This window comes from Pseudophryne corroboree, chromosome 9 (genome assembly GCF_028390025.1).
Source record: "Pseudophryne corroboree isolate aPseCor3 chromosome 9, aPseCor3.hap2, whole genome shotgun sequence".
Lineage (NCBI taxonomy): Eukaryota > Metazoa > Chordata > Amphibia > Anura > Myobatrachidae > Pseudophryne > Pseudophryne corroboree.
In genome coordinates, this window is record NC_086452.1 from 107,043,511 (window position 1) to 107,060,433 (window position 16,923).

Genomic DNA, 16,923 nt, shown 5'->3' on the forward strand with positions numbered 1-16,923 from the left:
GCTGGTCCATCCATAAGTATACTAGTATCCATCCATCTCCATTGTTTACCTGAGGTGCCTTTTAGTTGTGCCTATTAAAATATGGGGAACAAAAATGTTGAGGTTCCAAAATTAGGGAAAGATCAAGATCCACTTCCACCTCGTGCTGAAGCTGCTGCCACTAGTCATGGCCGAGACGATGAAATGCCAGCAACGTCGTCTGCCAAGGCCGATGCCCAATGTCATAGTACAGAGCATGTAAAATCCAAAACACCAAATATCAGTAAAAAAAGGACTCCAAAATCTAAAATAAAATTGTCGGAGGAGAAGCGTAAACTTGCCAATATGCCATTTACCACACGGAGTGGCAAGGAACGGCTGAGGCCCTGGCCTATGTTCATGGCTAGTGGTTCAGCTTCACATGAGGATGGAAGCACTCAGCCTCTCGCTAGAAAAATGAAAAGACTCAAGCTGGCAAAAGCACCGCAAAGAACTGTGCGTTCTTCGAAATCCCAAATCCACAAGGAGAGTCCAATTGTGTCGGTTGCGATGCCTGGCCTTCCCAACACTGGACGTGAAGAGCATGCGCCTTCCACCATTTGCACGCCCCCTGCAAGTGCTGGAAGGAGCACACGCAGTCCAGTTCCTGATAGTCAGATTGAAGATGTCAGTGTTGAAGTACACCAGGATGAGGAGGATATGGGTGTTGCTGGCGCTGGGGAGGAAATTGACAAGGAGGATTCTGATGGTGAGGTGGTTTGTTTAAGTCAGGCACCCGGGGAGACACCTGTTGTCCGTGGGAGGAATATGGCCGTTGACATGCCTGGTGAAAATACCAAAAAAATCAGCTCTTCGGAGTGGAAGTATTTCACCAGAAATGCGGACAACATTTGTCAAGCCGTGTGTTGCCTTTGTCAAGCTGTAATAAGTAGGGGTAAGGACGTTAACCACCTCGGAACATCCTCCCTTATACGTCACCTGCAGCGCATTCATAATAAGTCAGTGACAAGTTCAAAAACTTTGGGCGACAGCGGAAGCAGTCCACTGACCAGTAAATCCCTTCCTCTTGTAACCAAGCTCACGCAAACCACCCCACCAACTCCCTCAGTGTCAATTTCCTCCTTCCCCAGGAATGCCAATAGTCCTGCAGGCCATGTCACTGGCAATTCTGACGAGTCCTCTCCTGCCTGGGATTCCTCCGATGCATCCTTGCGTGTAACGCCTACTGCTGCTGGCGCTGCTGTTGTTGCTGCTGGGAGTCGATGGTCATCCCAGAGGGGAAGTCGTAAGCCCACTTTTACTACTTCCACCAAGCAATTGACTGTCCAACAGTCCTTTGCGAGGAAGATGAAATATCACAGCAGTCATCCTGTTGCAAAGCGGATAACTGAGGCCTTGACAACTATGTTGGTGTTAGACGTGCGTCCGGTATCCGCCGTTAGTTCACAGGGAACTAGACAATTTCTTGAGGTAGTGTGCCCCCGTTACCAAATACCATCTAGGTTCCACTTCTCTAGGCAGGCGATACCGAGAATGTACACGGACGTCAGAAAAAGACTCACCAGTGTCCTAAAAAATGCAGTTGTACCCAATGTCCACTTAACCACGGACATGTGGACAAGTGGAGCAGGGCAGGGTCAGGACTATATGACTGTGACAGCCCACTGGGTAGATGTATGTACTCCCGCCGCAAGAACAGCAGCGGCGGTACCAGTAGCAGCATCTCGCAAACGCCAACTCTTTCCTAGGCAGGCTACGCTTTGTATCACCGGTTTCCAGAATACGCACACAGCTGAAAACCTCTTACGGCAACTGAGGAAGATCATCGCGGAATGGCTTACCCCAATTGGACTCTCCTGTGGATTTGTGGCATCGGACAACGCCAGCAATATTGTGTGTGCATTAAATATGGGCAAATTCCAGCACGTCCCATGTTTTGCACATACCTTGAATTTGGTGGTGCAGAATTTTTTAAAAAACGACAGGGGCGTGCAAGAGATGCTGTCGGTGGCCAGAAGAATTGCGGGACACTTTCGGCGTACAGGCACCACGTACAGAAGACTGGAGCACCACCAAAAACGCCTGAACCTGCCCTGCCATCATCTGAAGCAAGAAGTGGTAACGAGGTGGAATTCAACCCTATATATGCTTCAGAGGTTGGAGGAGCAGCAAAAGGCCATTCAAGCCTATACAATTGAGCACGATATAGGAGGTGGAATGTACCTGTCTCAAGCGCAGTGGAGAATGATTTCAACGTTGTGCAAGGTTCTGCAACCTTTTGAACTTGCCACACGTGAAGTCAGTTCAGACACTGCCAGCCTGAGTCAGGTCATTCCCCTCATCAGGCTTTTGCAGAAGAAGCTGGAGGCATTGAAGGAGGAGCTAAAAGGGAGCGATTCCGCTAGGCATGTGGGACTTGTGGATGGAGCCCTTAATTCGCTTAACAAGGATTCACGGGTGGTCAATCTGTAGAAATCAGAGCACTACATTTTGGCCACCGTGCTCGATCCTAGATTTAAAACCTACCTTGGATCTCTCTTTCCGGCAGACACAAGTCTGCTGGGGTTCAAAGACCTGCTGGTGACAAAATTGTCAAGTCAAGCGGAACGCGACCTGTCAACATCTCCTCCTTCACATTCTCCCGCAACTGGGGGTGCGAGGAAAAGGCTCAGAATTCCGAGCCCACCCGCTGGCGGTGATGCAGGGCAGTCTGGAGCGACTGCTGATGCTGACATCTAGTCCGGACTGAAGGACCTGACAACAATTACGGACATGTCGTCTACTGTCACTGCATATGATTCTCTCCCCATTGAAAGAATGGTGGAGGATTATATGAGTGACCGCATCCAAGTAGGCACGTCAGACAGTCCGTACTTATACTGGCAGGAAAAAGAGGCAATTTGGAGGCCCTTGCACAAACTGGCTTTATTCTACCTAAGTTGCCCTCCCACAAGTGTGTACTCCGAAAGAGTGTTTAGTGCCGCCGCTCACCTTGTCAGCAATCGGCGTACGTGGTTACTTCCAGAAAATGTGGAGAAGATGATGTTCATTAAAATGAATTATAATCAATTCCTCCGTGGAGACATTGACCAGCAGCAATTGCCTCCACAAAGTACACAGGGAGCTGAGATGGTGGATTCCAGTGGGGACGAATTGATAATCTGTGAGGAGCGGGATGTACACGGTGATATATCGGAGGATGATGATGAGGTGGACATCTTGCCTCTGTAGAGCCAGTTTGTGCAAGGAGAGATTAATTGCTTCTTTTTCGGTGGGGGTCCAAACCAACCAGTCATTTCAGTCACAGTCGTGTGGCAGACCCTGTCACTGAAATGATGGGTTGGTTAAAGTGTGCATGTCCTGTTTATACAACATAAGGGTGGGTGGGAGGGCCCAAGGACAATTCCATCTTGCACCTCTTTTTTCTTTCATTTTTATTTGCGTCATGTGCTGTTTGGGGAGTGTTTTTTGGAAGGGCCATCCTGCGTGACACTGCAGTGCCACTCCTAGATGGGCCAGGTGTTTGTGTCGGCAACTAGGGTCGCTTATCTTACTCACACAGCTACCTCATTGCGCCTCTTTTTTTCTTTGCGTCATGTGCTGTTTGGGGAGTGTTTTTTGGAAGGGCCATCCTACGTGACACTGCAGTGCCACTCCTAGATGGGCCAGGTGTTTGTGTCGGCCACTAGGGTCGCTTAGCTTACTCACATAGCTACCTCATTGCGCCTCTTTTTTTCTTTGCGTCATGTGCTGTTTGGGGAGTGTTTTTTGGAAGGGCCATCCTGCGTGACACTGCAGTGCCACTCCTAGATGGGCCAGGTGTTTGTGTCGGCCACTAGGGTCGCTTATCTTACTCACACAGCTACCTCATTGCGCCTCTTTTTTTCTTTGCGTCATGTGCTGTTTGGGGAGTGTTTTTTGGAAGGGCCATCCTGCGTGACACTGCAGTGCCACTCCTAGATGGGCCAGGTGTTTGTGTCGGCCACTAGGGTCGCTTAGCTTACTCACACAGCTACCTCATTGCGCCTCTTTTTTTCTTTGCGTCATGTGCTGTTTGGGGAGTGTTTTTTGGAAGGGCCATCCTGCGTGACACTGCAGTGACACTCCTAGATGGGCCAGGTGTTTGTGTCGGCCACTAGGGTCGCTTATCTTACTCACACAGCTACCTCATTGCGCCTCATTTTTTCTTCTTTGCGTCATGTGCTGTTTGGGGAGTGTTTTTTGGAAGGGCCATCCTGCGTGACACTGCAGTGCCACTCCTAGATGGGCCAGGTGTTTGTGTCGGCCACTAGGGTCGCTTATCTTACTCACACAGCTACCTCATTGCGCCTCTTTTTTTCTTTGCGTCATGTGCTGTTTGGGGAGTGTTTTTTGGAAGGGCCATCCTGCGTGACACTGCAGTGCCACTCCTAGATGGGCCAGGTGTTTGTGTCGGCCACTAGGGTCGCTTATCTTACTCACACAGCTACCTCATTGCGCCTCTTTTTTTCTTTGCGTCATGTGCTGTTTGGGGAGTGTTTTTTGGAAGGGCCATCCTGCGTGACACTGCAGTGCCACTCCTAGATGGGCCAGGTGTTTGTGTCGGCCACTAGGGTCGCTTATCTTACTCACACAGCTACCTCATTGCGCCTCTTTTTTTCTTTGCGTCATGTGCTGTTTGGGGAGTGTTTTTTGGAAGGGCCATCCTGCGTGACACTGCAGTGCCACTCCTAGATGGGCCAGGTGTTTGTGTCGGCCACTAGGGTCGCTTATCTTACTCACACAGCTACCTCATTGCGCCTCTTTTTTTCTTTGCGTCATGTGCTGTTTGGGGAGTGTTTTTTGGAAGGGCCATCCTGCGTGACACTGCAGTGCCACTCCTAGATGGGCCAGGTGTTTGTGTCGGCCACTAGGGTCGCTTATCTTACTCACACAGCTACCTCATTGCGCCTCTTTTTTTCTTTGCATCATGTGCTGTTTGGGGAGTGTTTTTTGGAAGGGCCATCCTGCGTGACACTGCAGTGCCACTCCTAGATGGGCCAGGTGTTTGTGTCGGCCACTAGGGTCGCTTATCTTACTCACACAGCTACCTCATTGCGCCTCTTTTTTTCTTTGCGTCATGTGCTGTTTGGGGAGTGTTTTTTGGAAGGGCCATCCTGCGTGACACTGTAGTGCCACTCCTAGATGGGCCAGGTGTTTGTGTCGACCACTAGGGTCGCTTATCTTACTCACACAGCTACCTCATTGCGCCTCTTTTTTTCTTTGCGTCATGTGCTGTTTGGGGAGTGTTTTTTGGAAGGGCCATCCTGCGTGACACTGCAGTGCCACTCCTAGATGGGCCAGGTGTTTGTGTCGGCCACTAGGGTCGCTTATCTTACTCACACAGCTACCTCATTGCGCCTCTTTTTTTCTTTGCGTCATGTGCTGTTTGGGGAGTATTTTTTGGAAGGGCCATCCTGCGTGACACTGCAGTGCCACTCCTAGATGGGCCAGGTGTTTGTGTCGGCCACTAGGGTCGCTTATCTTACTCACACAGCTACCTCATTGCGCCTCTTTTTTTCTTTGCGTCATGTGCTGTTTGGGGAGTGTTTTTTGGAAGGGCCATCCTGCGTGACACTGCAGTGCCACTCCTAGATGGGCCAGGTGTTTGTGTCGGCCACTAGGGTCGCTTATCTTACTCACACAGCTACCTCATTGCGCCTCTTTTTTTCTTTGCGTCATGTGCTGTTTGGGGAGTGTTTTTTGGAAGGGCCATCCTGCGTGACACTGCAGTGCCACTCCTAGATGGGCCAGGTGTTTGTGTCGGCCACTAGGGTCGCTTAGCTTAATCATTCAGCGACCTCGGTGCAAATTTTAGGACTAAAAATAATATTGTGAGGTGTGAGGTATTCAGAATAGACTGAAAATGAGTGGAAATTATGGTTTTTGAGGTTAATAATACTTTGGGATCAAAATGACCCCCAAATTCTATGATTTAAGCTGTTTTTTAGTGTTTTTTGAAAAAAACACCCGAATCCAAAACACACCCGAATCCGACAAAAAAAATTCGGTGAGGTTTTGCCAAAACGCGGTCGAACCCAAAACACGGCCGCGGAACCGAACCCAAAACCAAAACACAAAACCCGAAAAATTTCAAGTGCACATCTCTAGTTTATATGTCATCCTTAGGGTCAGTTGTGTGGTGAGGGACAAGATTTGCTTCTGTTTGGCCACATATTTTATGACTGGCAGCCACCAGCACTGGTTTTGCCTATTATCTTGACCATCAATAATTTGAATTGGTCCTAGACCACCAACCCAGGGCACCCCTGCAAGTGTCCCGAGGCACCCCAGGGAGCCACGGCACACAGTTTGGGAACCTCTGATCTAGGGGCTAGATTTATCAAGCTTGGGGAGAGATCAAGTACTAACCAGTTAGCGCCTGTCATTTTTTTTAAACACAGGGCCTTATTCAGGTTTGTTATCAAACCTAAAAAGCACACTAATAAGAAAAACCATACTAATGGTAAAAAAAACCAACATGTTTCACTGCAGGTGGGGCAGGTGTAACATGTGCAGAGAGAGTTAGATTTGAGTTGGGTGTGTTCAAACTGAATTCTAAATTGCAGTGTAAAAATAAAGCAGACAGTATTTACCCTGCACAGAAACAATATAACACACCCAAATCTAAGCCTCTCTGCACATGTTACATCTGCACCACCTGCAATGTAACATGGATTTGCCCATTAGTGTGCTATTTTGGTTTGCTAACAAACCTGAATAACCCCCACAGTCTGTAACATGACAGGCAAAAGCTGATTGGTTGGGAATTTATTTCTCTCCAAGCTTTGATAAATCTGCCCCTAAGAATTTGCAACAGCATTATTCCATATTGGCCCTCATTCCGAGTTGTTCGCTCGCTAGCTGCTTTAGCAGCATTGCATACGCTAGGCCGCCGCCCTCTGGGAGTGTATCTTAGCTTAGCAGAATAGTGAACGAAAGATTAGCAGAACTGCTACTAAATAATTCTTTGCAGTTTCTGAGTAGCTCCAGACCTACTCACAGATTGCGATCAGCTCAGTCTGTTTAGTTCCTGGTTTGACCTCACAAACACGCCCTGCTTTCGGCCAGCCACTCCCCCATTTCTCCAGACACTCCCGCGTTTTTCCCTGACACGCCTGCGTTTTTTAGCACACCCCCGGAAAACGCTCAGTTACCACCCAGAAACGCCCCTTTCCTGTCAATCATTTACCAATCAGCAGAGCGACTGAAAAGCGCCGCAGAATCCACAGCAAATCTGCTAAGTTTTTAGTTAAATAACTAAGCGCATGCGCACTGCGTGTCTTGCGCATGCGCAATTAGCAACAAATCGCAGCATAGTGAAAATCGGCAATGAGCGAACAACTCGGAATGACCCCCTAGTGTCTACAGCAAAAACAGCAACAAATGCCACATTATAATGACAAGGGATTAAACATTTCCAGCAGTCATTTTTATATAAAGAATCTCTCAGCTATGGGGGGCATTCAGTCTTACATAAAGGAAGAACAATGACAAATATGTGGTATTTTTTAAAATACATTACTTTTATGCTTTAAATAAAATACATTTTATTTAACATAGTGGTGTCGTGTGCAATAAAATTAATAACACAAATAATAAGATTTTAAACCTACCGGTAAATCTTTTTCTCCTAGTCCGTAGAGGATGCTGGGGACTCCGTAAGGACCATGGGGTATAGACGGCTCCGCAGGAGACATGGGCACTGTAAAGCTTTAGAATGGGTGTGCACTGGCTCCTCCCTCTATGCCCCTCCTCCAGACCTCAGTTAGGACTGTGCCCAGAGGAGACTGACAGTACGAGGAAAAGGATTTTGTTATCTAAGGGCGAGATACACACCAGCCCACACCATACGTGGTATACAATAACCAGTTAACAGTATGACTAAAAACAGCATCAGCCATAGGCCGATCTCAACTGTAACTTAACCCTTAAGTATGCAATAACTATATACAAGTCTTGCAGAATGTTTCCGCACTGGGACAGGCGCCCAGCATCCTCTATGGACTAGGAGAAAAAGATTTACCGGTAGGTTTAAAATCTTATTTTCTCTTACGTCCTAGAGGATGCTGGGGACTCCGTAAGGACCATGGGGATTATACCAAAGCTCCAAAACGGGCGGGAGAGTGCGGATGACTCTGCAGCACCGATTGAGCAAACAGGAGGTCCTCATCAGCCAGGGTATCAAACTTATAGAATTTTTTAAAAGTGTTTGAACCCGACCAAGTAGCTGCTCGGCAAAACTGTAATGCCGAGACGCCTCGGGCATCCGCCCAAGAAGAGCCCACCTTCCTAGTGGAATGGGCCTTTACTGAATTTGGTACCGGCGAATCAGCCGTAAAATTAACCTGCTGAATCGTGTTACCGATCCAGCTAGCAATAGTCTGCTTAGAAGCAGGAGCGCCAACCTTGTTGGCTGCCTACAGGACAAACAGTGCATCTGTTTTCCTAACCATAGCCGTTCTGGTTAAATAAAACTTTAAGGCCCTGACTACAACCAGGGGCCTGGAATTCTCCTAGTCACCCGTAGCCACAGGCACTACAATAGGTTGGTTTACATGCAATAACGCAACCAACTTTAGGCAGACTTTGAGGACGAGTCCTCAACTCTGCTCGATCCGCATGTAAAATCAGATAGGGGCTATTGTGAGACAAGGCCGCCAATTCGGACACCCGCCTCGCAGATGCCAAGGCCAATAACATGATCACTTTCCAAGTGAGAAAATTCAATTTAACTGTTTGAAGCGGTTCAAACCATTGTGACTTAAGGAAACTAAACACCACGTTAAGGTCACATGGTGCCACTGGGGGCACAAAAAGAGGTTGGATGTGTAACGCTCTTTTTACCAAAGTCTGGACTTCTGTGGGAGAAGCCAATTCCTTCTGAAAGAATATGGATAAGGCAGAAATCTGCACCTTAATTGAGCCTAACTTTAGGCCCACATCCACTCCGGTCTGTAGAAAATGGAGAAAACTTCCTAGTTGGAAATCCTCAGTAGGAACATCCTTGGCTTCACACCAAGACACATATTTCTCCAGATACGGTGATGGTGCTTTGCCGCAACATCTTTTCTAGCTTTAATAAGAGTAGGAACGACCTTCTCTGGAATACCCTTTTCAGCTAGGATTTGGGGTTCAACCGCCATGCCGTCAAACGTAACCGCGGTAAGTCTTGGAACACGTACAGCCCCTGTAGTAGCAGGTTCTCCCTGTGAGGAAGGGGCCACGGATCTTCTGAGATCAGTCCCTGAAGATCTGCATACCAGGCCCTTCAAGGCCAATCTGGAACAATGAGTATTGTCTGCACTCTTGTTTGTAATATGATTATCAATATTTTTGAGATGAGAATACGTGGAGGGAGCACATAGACCGACTGAAACACCCATGGTGTCACCAGGGCGTCCACCGCCGCTGCCTGAGGGTCCCTCGACCTGGAACAATACGTCCGAATCTTCCTGTTGAGGCGTGATGCCCTCATGTCTATATGAGGAAGTCCTCAATGACTTGTCACCACTGTAAAGACTTCCTGATGAAGTCCCCACTCTCCTGGATCAATATTGTGTCCTCTGTAATGAAGACCTCTGACAGAGTGCTTACATACTTTTTCGCCCCGCGAAGAATCCTGGTGGCTTCTGCCATTTCTGCTCTGCTTTTTGTCCCACCCTGGCGGTTCACCTGCGTCACTGCCGCGACGTCTGACTGGATCAGAACAGGCAGGATTGTGAAGAAAATTCTTCGCTTGTTTGAGGCTGTTGCAAATGGCCTTCAATTTCAGAACATTGATGTGTAGGTAAGCCTCTTGGCCTGACCATATTTTTTGAACATTGTTTCCCTGTGTGACTGCTCCCCATCCTCGGAGGCTCGCGTCCGTAGTCACAAGAACTCAATCTTGAATGCCGAACCTGCGACCCTCTAGAAGGTGAGCACTCTGGAGCCACCACAGGGGAGAGAAAGAGAGAAAGAGAGAGAGAGAGACCCTGGCCCGGGGGGACCGGGCTCCGATGTATGTGACGGTGGGACCCTGACCACTTGTCCAGAAGATCCTACCAAAAGGTCCGTGTGTAATGGCCTCGTAGGCCCCACTATCCTTCCTAATAAATGAGTTCATTTAGTCTCTGACCATGTTCTGGAGTACTTGGGCTTTTTCCTCTTGGAGAAAGACCTTTTGTTTTTCTGTGTCCAGAATCATGTCCAAAAACGGCAGTCGAGTTGTTTATTTATTTATTTATTTATTAACAGTTTCTTATATAGCGCAGCAAATTCCGTTGCGCTTTACAATTTGAAATAACAATAACAAACTGGGTGATAACAGTCATAGAGGTAGGAAGGCCCTGCTCGCAAGCTTACAATCTATAGGGAAATAGTTGGAAACAACTGTGACGTTGGTAGATTTAGGATCCCGCCGTGTTGTTGTAGTATTCTCAGGGAGAGAGATACGCTTTGTAATAATTTTCCCCCTTGAACTCGCCTTTATCAGGAGATCGTCCAAGTATGGGATAAATGTGACGCCTTGCTCACGCAGGAACACCATCATGTCCGCAATGAATGTGTCGGACGTGGGAATAACAATCCTGTTTAGCGAATCCTAGGTACGCCTGATGAGGAGGATAAATGGGGACATGAAGGTATGCATCCTTTATGTCAAGTGACACCATAAAAACCTCCCCTTCCAGGCTGGAGATCACTGCCCGGAGAGATTCCATCTCGAATTTGAACCTTTTCAGATATAGGTTCAGGGATTTTAGATTCAGAATGGGCCTGACCGAGCCATCCGGTTTCGGGACCACAAGATAGGCTTGAATAAAACCCCTTCCCCTGTAGAAGGGGAACCTTGATAATCACATACTGATGATACAGTTTCTGTATGGTAGCTGCCACTGTTTCCCTCTCTGGAGGAAACTGGCAAGACCGATTTGAAAAATCGGTGAGGCACGTCTACGAATTCTAATTTGCTCCCCTGGGATACAATTTTTACCGCCCAAGGATCCAAGTCCGACTGAACCCAGACTTGTCTGAAGAGTCGAAGATGTGCCCCCCCCCCCCCCCCGGCGTGGACTCCTTCAGCGGAGCCCCCGCATCTTGTAGTGGATTTTGTAGAGGACGGGGTGGACTTTTGTCCCTGGGAAATAGCCGTAGCTGGTGTTCTTTTCCCTCTACCTACACCTCTGGCGAGGAAGGAAGAGCCCCGACCCTTTCTGAACTTATGCGACCGAATGGACTGCATTTGATATTGCCGTGTTTTCTTTCCCTGTGGGGGAACATAAGGCAAAAGAGTAGATTTACTCACGGTCACTGTGGTTACCAGATCCGCGAGGCTCTCCCCAAATAAAACTTCACCTTTGTAAGGCAAATAGCCCAATAGCACTCGCAGCTTCTCTCATATATTATGCTGCGTCTTTAATGTGACCCAAGGTCACCAAAATTGTATCTTTTTCTAGGGTGTCAATGTCAGATGACAAGTTATCTGCCCACGCTGCAACTGCGCAACCCACCCATGCCGATGCTACTGCCGGCCTTAGTAGGACACCTATAAATTGATTTTAAGGTAGTTTTCTGTCTGCAATCAGCAGGACTCTTAAAGGCTGTCGTATCAGGGGAAGGTAGCGCCCCCCTTTTTTGACAAGCACGTAAATGCCTTGTCCACCGTGGGTGAGTATTCCCAGGTTACGCCATAATATTTTCTTGGGAATCTGCAGTTACTTATCTGGAGTTTCCCAAGCTTTATCAAACAGGGCGATCAGCACGCGAGATGGGGGAAAAGTTACCTCAGGATTCTTTCCCTTAAACATGCCGACCTTTGTGTCAGAGACAGAAAGGTCCTCAGTGATATGCAAAACATCTTTAATTGCTACAATCATATATTGAATACACTTGTCCACCCTTGGGTGCAACTTAGCATCATCACCGTCGACACTGGAGTCAGAATCCGTGTCGGTATTGGTGTCTACTACCTGTGAAAAGGGACGGTTCAGCGACCCCGAAGGGCCCTGTGAGACAGTAAAAGCCATGGATTGACTCCCTGCTTTAATCCTTGGACTCAGCTTTGTCCAAACTTTGTCAAACGGTGTCAAAGTCACATTAGTCATTCAATCAGGTGTCGGCGGCGCCGACGGAGACACCGCAATCATCTGCTCTGTCTCCTCCCTATATGAGCCTTCTACCTCAGACATGTCGACACAGACGTACTGACATCCCCACACACACCTAATATAATGGGGACTGACCCACCATAAGGTCCTTAGGAGAGACAGAGAGAGAGTATGCCAGCACACACCCAGCGCCATTGTATACTGAGACAACAAACCCAGTCTGTCAGCGCTTTTTATTACAAGTGTAAAACACCACATATTTTGCGCCAATAAACGTGGCCCCCCCCCCCCCCTCGTTTTGACCCTCTGTATTAACTAACAGCAGGGGAGAGTCCAGGGCCGCTTCTCTCTATGCTGAGGAGAAAAAATGGCGCTGGTTAGTGCTGGAGGAAACAAGCTCCGCCCGCTTCGTTCCCGCTCTAAATCTTTATACTGGCGGGGGATTCTAAATATATACCCTTTTTAGTGTATATAAGTACTTTGCCAGTGTTATGTGAGGTATATTAATGCTGCCCAGGGTGCCCCCTCTGCGCCCTGCACCCTTACTGTGGTGCCTGTGTGTGTGAGCTGGGAGCAATGGCGCACAGCGTTATCACTGCGCGTTACCTCATGAAGATCTGAAGTCTTCTGCCGCCTTTGAAGTCTTCTTTCTTCTTATACTCACCCGGCTTCTATCTTCTGGCTCTGTGAGGAGGACGGCGGCGCGGCTCTGGGAAGAACTACAGGGTGAGACCTGTGTTCTGACTCCCTCTGGAGCTAATGGTGTCCAGGAGCCTAAGAAGCAGAGCCTATCATTTAAGTAGGTCTGCTTCTCTCCCCTCAGTCCCACGAAGCAGGGAGCCTGTTGCCAGCAGTGCTCCCTGAAAATAATAAACCTAACAAAAGCTTTTTCAGAGAAACTCAGGAGAGCTCCCCTGCAGTGCATCCAGTCTCCACTGGGCACAGGAACCAACTGAGGTCTGGAGGAGGGGCATAGAGGGAGGAGCCAGTGCACACCCATTCTAAAGCTTTACAGTGCCCATGTCTCCTGCGGAGCCGTCGATACCCCATGGTCCTTACGGAGTCCCCAGCATCCTCTAGGACGTAAGAGAAAAAGGGGATAATTCAGACCTGATCGCTAGGCTGCGTTTTCTCACAGCCTGCCATCAGATCTGAACTGCGCTTGCGTATGCACCGCAATGCGCAGGCGCCATGGACCGCAGCAACGGGGATCGCCGGTCAGCGACGGGATGGTGCAAAATTTCCACACGCATGGGCGATTGCAAAGAGATGGGCAGGAAGAGGGCATTTGTAGGTGGCAACTGACCGTTTTCAAGGAGTGTCCAGGAAAATGCAGGAGGGACCAGGCGTTTGGAGCATGCAGGGGGGGTCTGAGTAACCAGAAACCCCCCCGATGGATCAGATTCTATTTTACGGAGACAGCTGTGTCTCCGTCACAAAATAAACCGCAACTGCGATCGCGTTCGCGGCAGAGAGCTTTGAACGGCATGGACGGGAGAGCTGGGGAGTTGCTGCACATGCTCATCCCACAGCTGCTCCTTCGTCCTCACAATCTGAAATGCAGGTGCTGCCAGGTAATTATGTTTGTGTATGTGGTATGCTATGTATGAGTTTGCAATGTGTATTATGTGTGTGGTGTATTAAGTATGTGTGTGCAATGTGTATGTGGTGTGCTATGTATATGTGTGTATGTATAGTATGTGTGTATGTGTGTGTGTGTGTGTGTGTGTGTGTGTGTGTGTGTGTGTGTGTGTGTGTGATGCTATGTATGTGTGTGCAATGTGTGCTATGTATATGCGTGTGTGTGGTGTCCTATAGATACAGTGTGTGTGTATAATATGTGTGTGGTGTGTTATGTATACTCATGTGTATGTGTGTGTGCAATGTGTGTGTGGTGTGCCATATAATGTATATGTGTGTGTGCTATTTATGTGTATGTATGCAATGTGTGTGGTGAGCTACAGTATGTATGTATGTATGGTGTGCTATGTACACAGTATGTGTGTGTGCAATGTGTATGCGTGTGTGCGGTGTGCTACAGCATGCATGTGTATGCAATGCAAATGTGTGTGTGTGTGTGTGTGTGTGTGTGTGTGTGTGTGTGTGTGTGTGTGTGTGGTGTGGTGTGCTATGCATATGTGTGCAATACGGAAACCCCCCTCAGTAAATCCTGCGTTTGCCTCCGGTTTGGAGGGAGGGTTTCAGACATCAGCTCCGGCCCCCGATCATCGCAGCTGCAGAGTAAGTCCTGGGCTGAGCAGAAACTGCACAAACTCATGTTTGTGCAGTTCTGCTACAAATATGTTAGCACACCTGCACACACTCCATATGTTCCCCCTGTAGGCAGCGACTACCTGATCGCAGGGATGCAAAAAACACACTCTAGCGATCAGGTCTGAATTACCCCCAAAGATACCAGCTGATGAGATGCTACCATATGTGTTGTGCCACTTAGAATAAACAAGAAAAATGGAAGAAAGCAACTGTTCTGCGCTAAGTACATTAGTGCCAGGGCCGGCTCCAGGCCTACTAGTACCCTGAGCGAGAACATGTATAAGTACCGCCCCCCCCACACCTTAACCCCTATGCGCACACCGAAGGTGCGCGCGCTTCAGGAAAAGTAGGCGTGGCCTCTGGGAAAGTGGGCGTGGCCTCATAACTTCATATTATTAGACTATAATTAAATATATTTTCACACCCCCTCTACGCACACAATTAGCAGTCTTACACATAACAGCCACAGTAGTGTTCCTTACACACAATGTCTCCAGTATAGTGCCAGATACACATAATGTGCAGTGCCAGATAGACATGATATGCCCCGCAGCAGTGTCAGTTACACGACATGCCCTGCAACAGTGCCAGCTACACATGACATGCCCCGCAGCCGTGCCAGCTACACATGACATGCCCCCCAGCAGTGCCAGCTACACACAATATGCCCCCCAGCAGTGCCAGCTACACATGATAGTGTTCACTTTTTATGGCAGGGTGCTGATCACAGGGAGGGCACATTTTTAAGTTAGGAGGGCAAAATGATGTACATACTGTAATGCTTGGTGCTCATCTACCTACATGCTAAAGCATGGACAATGCGCGCCGAGGGCGCGCAGCAAAAATTTAGGGCCATTGCTTCGTGGGGAAGGTGCGTGGCCACGTACACACTGCACCAGGTAGAACCTCCTATACACTTTGCGCCAGGCAGAGCACGTTAGACACTTTGCGCCAGGCAGAGCATGTTAGAAACTTTGCGCCAGGCAGAGCACTGAGACACATTGCGCCAGGTAGAGCACTGAGACACATTGCGCCAGGTAGAGCACTGAGACACAATGCGCCAGGTAGAGCACTGAGACACATTGCCTAGCCACAGACGCCTAGCGGGAACACTACATGATATGCTCCCCAGCCGTGCTAGCTACACATGACATGCCCCCCAGCAGTGCCAGCAACACATGACATGCCCCCCAGCAGTGCCAGATACATAAATGGCCACACAGTGCCAGATATGTCCCCACAGTTCCAGATACATAAATGCCCCTACAGTGCCAGATACATAAATGCCCCCACAGTGCCAGATAAATAAATGCCGCCACAGTGCCAGATAAATAAATGCCCCCACAGTGCCAGATAAATAAATGTCCCCACAGTGCCAGATACATAAATGCCCCCACAGTGCCAGATATGCCCCCACAGTGCAAGATAAATAAATGCCGCCCCAGTGCCAGATATGCCCCCCACAGTGCCAGATAAATAAATGCAGCCACAGTGCCAGATAAATGCCCCCACAGTGCCAGATAAATGCCCCCACAGTGCCAGATACATAAATGCCCCCACAGTGCCAGATATGCACCCACAGTGCCAGATACAGAAATGCCCCCAGTTCCAGATACATAAATGCCCCCACTGTGCTAGATATGCACCCACAGTGCCAGATACAGAAATTCCCCCAGTTCCAGATACATAAATGCCCCCACAATGCCAGATAAATAAATGCCCCACAGTGCTAGATAAATAAATGCCCCCATAGTGCTAGATAAATAAATGCCCCCATAGTGCCAGATACATAAATGCCCCCACAGTGCCAGATATGCCCCCACAGTGCCAGATACATAAATGCCCCCGTGCCAGATACATAAATGCCCCCCACAGTGCCAGATAAATAAATGCCCCCACAGTGCCAGATAAATGCCCCCACAGTGCAGATATGCCCCCACAGTGCCAGATACAAAAATGCCCCCACAGTGCAGATATGACCCCACACAGTGCCATCCATAAATGCCCCCACAATACCTGCGGTGCAGGGAGGGGGAGGAGTGCTGCTCTCTGAGGGCGTGGGCGGGCGGCCGGGCGAGCTCCAAAGCGCTTGTGTGCGCTATACGCGCTGCGTGACGCCGGCATCTGACGTCAGACACCGGCGCCGCACAGCGCAAACTGGCACCCAGGCCGGGTAATGCTGCACAGGGCCGGCTCCATGTTCGAATATGGCGGCGCCAGCGCGTGGCGCCCATTAAGGGTGGCACCCTGCGTGGCCGCTCTATTCGAACATGCCTGGAGCCGGCCCTGATTAGTGCTCATAAAATTATATTATTATTATTATTATTATTATTTACATTATTGTGTGCTTTATTTTATTATATTGAGCGGCAGAGCTCTGTAGAATGGAACATTGAGCTACCAGAAAAAATGTCTTACTGTCGAAGCTTGCGGTGTGCGGCCTGCCATAAGCTGGAATAGAGTCTGCAGTGGGTCGTTGACAGCCAAAGTGCTAGTAAACCTGAAAAAGCAACAAACCCCTCATTAATACTAAATTAGGAACCACACTGTGGAAGAAATGGGA

At 48.8% G+C, this 16,923-nt stretch overlaps 1 protein-coding gene across 3 annotated transcripts in view; it reads right to left on the reverse strand.

Annotated features, from left to right (window-relative positions):
- The window catches only part of SEC16B (SEC16 homolog B, endoplasmic reticulum export factor), a 327,501-nt gene that overhangs the window by 175,723 nt on the left and 134,855 nt on the right, over positions 1-16,923 (reverse strand). For all 3 annotated transcript variants that reach the window (XM_063939718.1, XM_063939716.1, XM_063939717.1), the window contains exon 12: positions 16,779-16,860. In XM_063939718.1, coding sequence (XP_063795788.1) covers positions 16,779-16,860 — 82 coding nt within the window. The remainder of the gene's footprint in view (positions 1-16,778; positions 16,861-16,923) is intronic.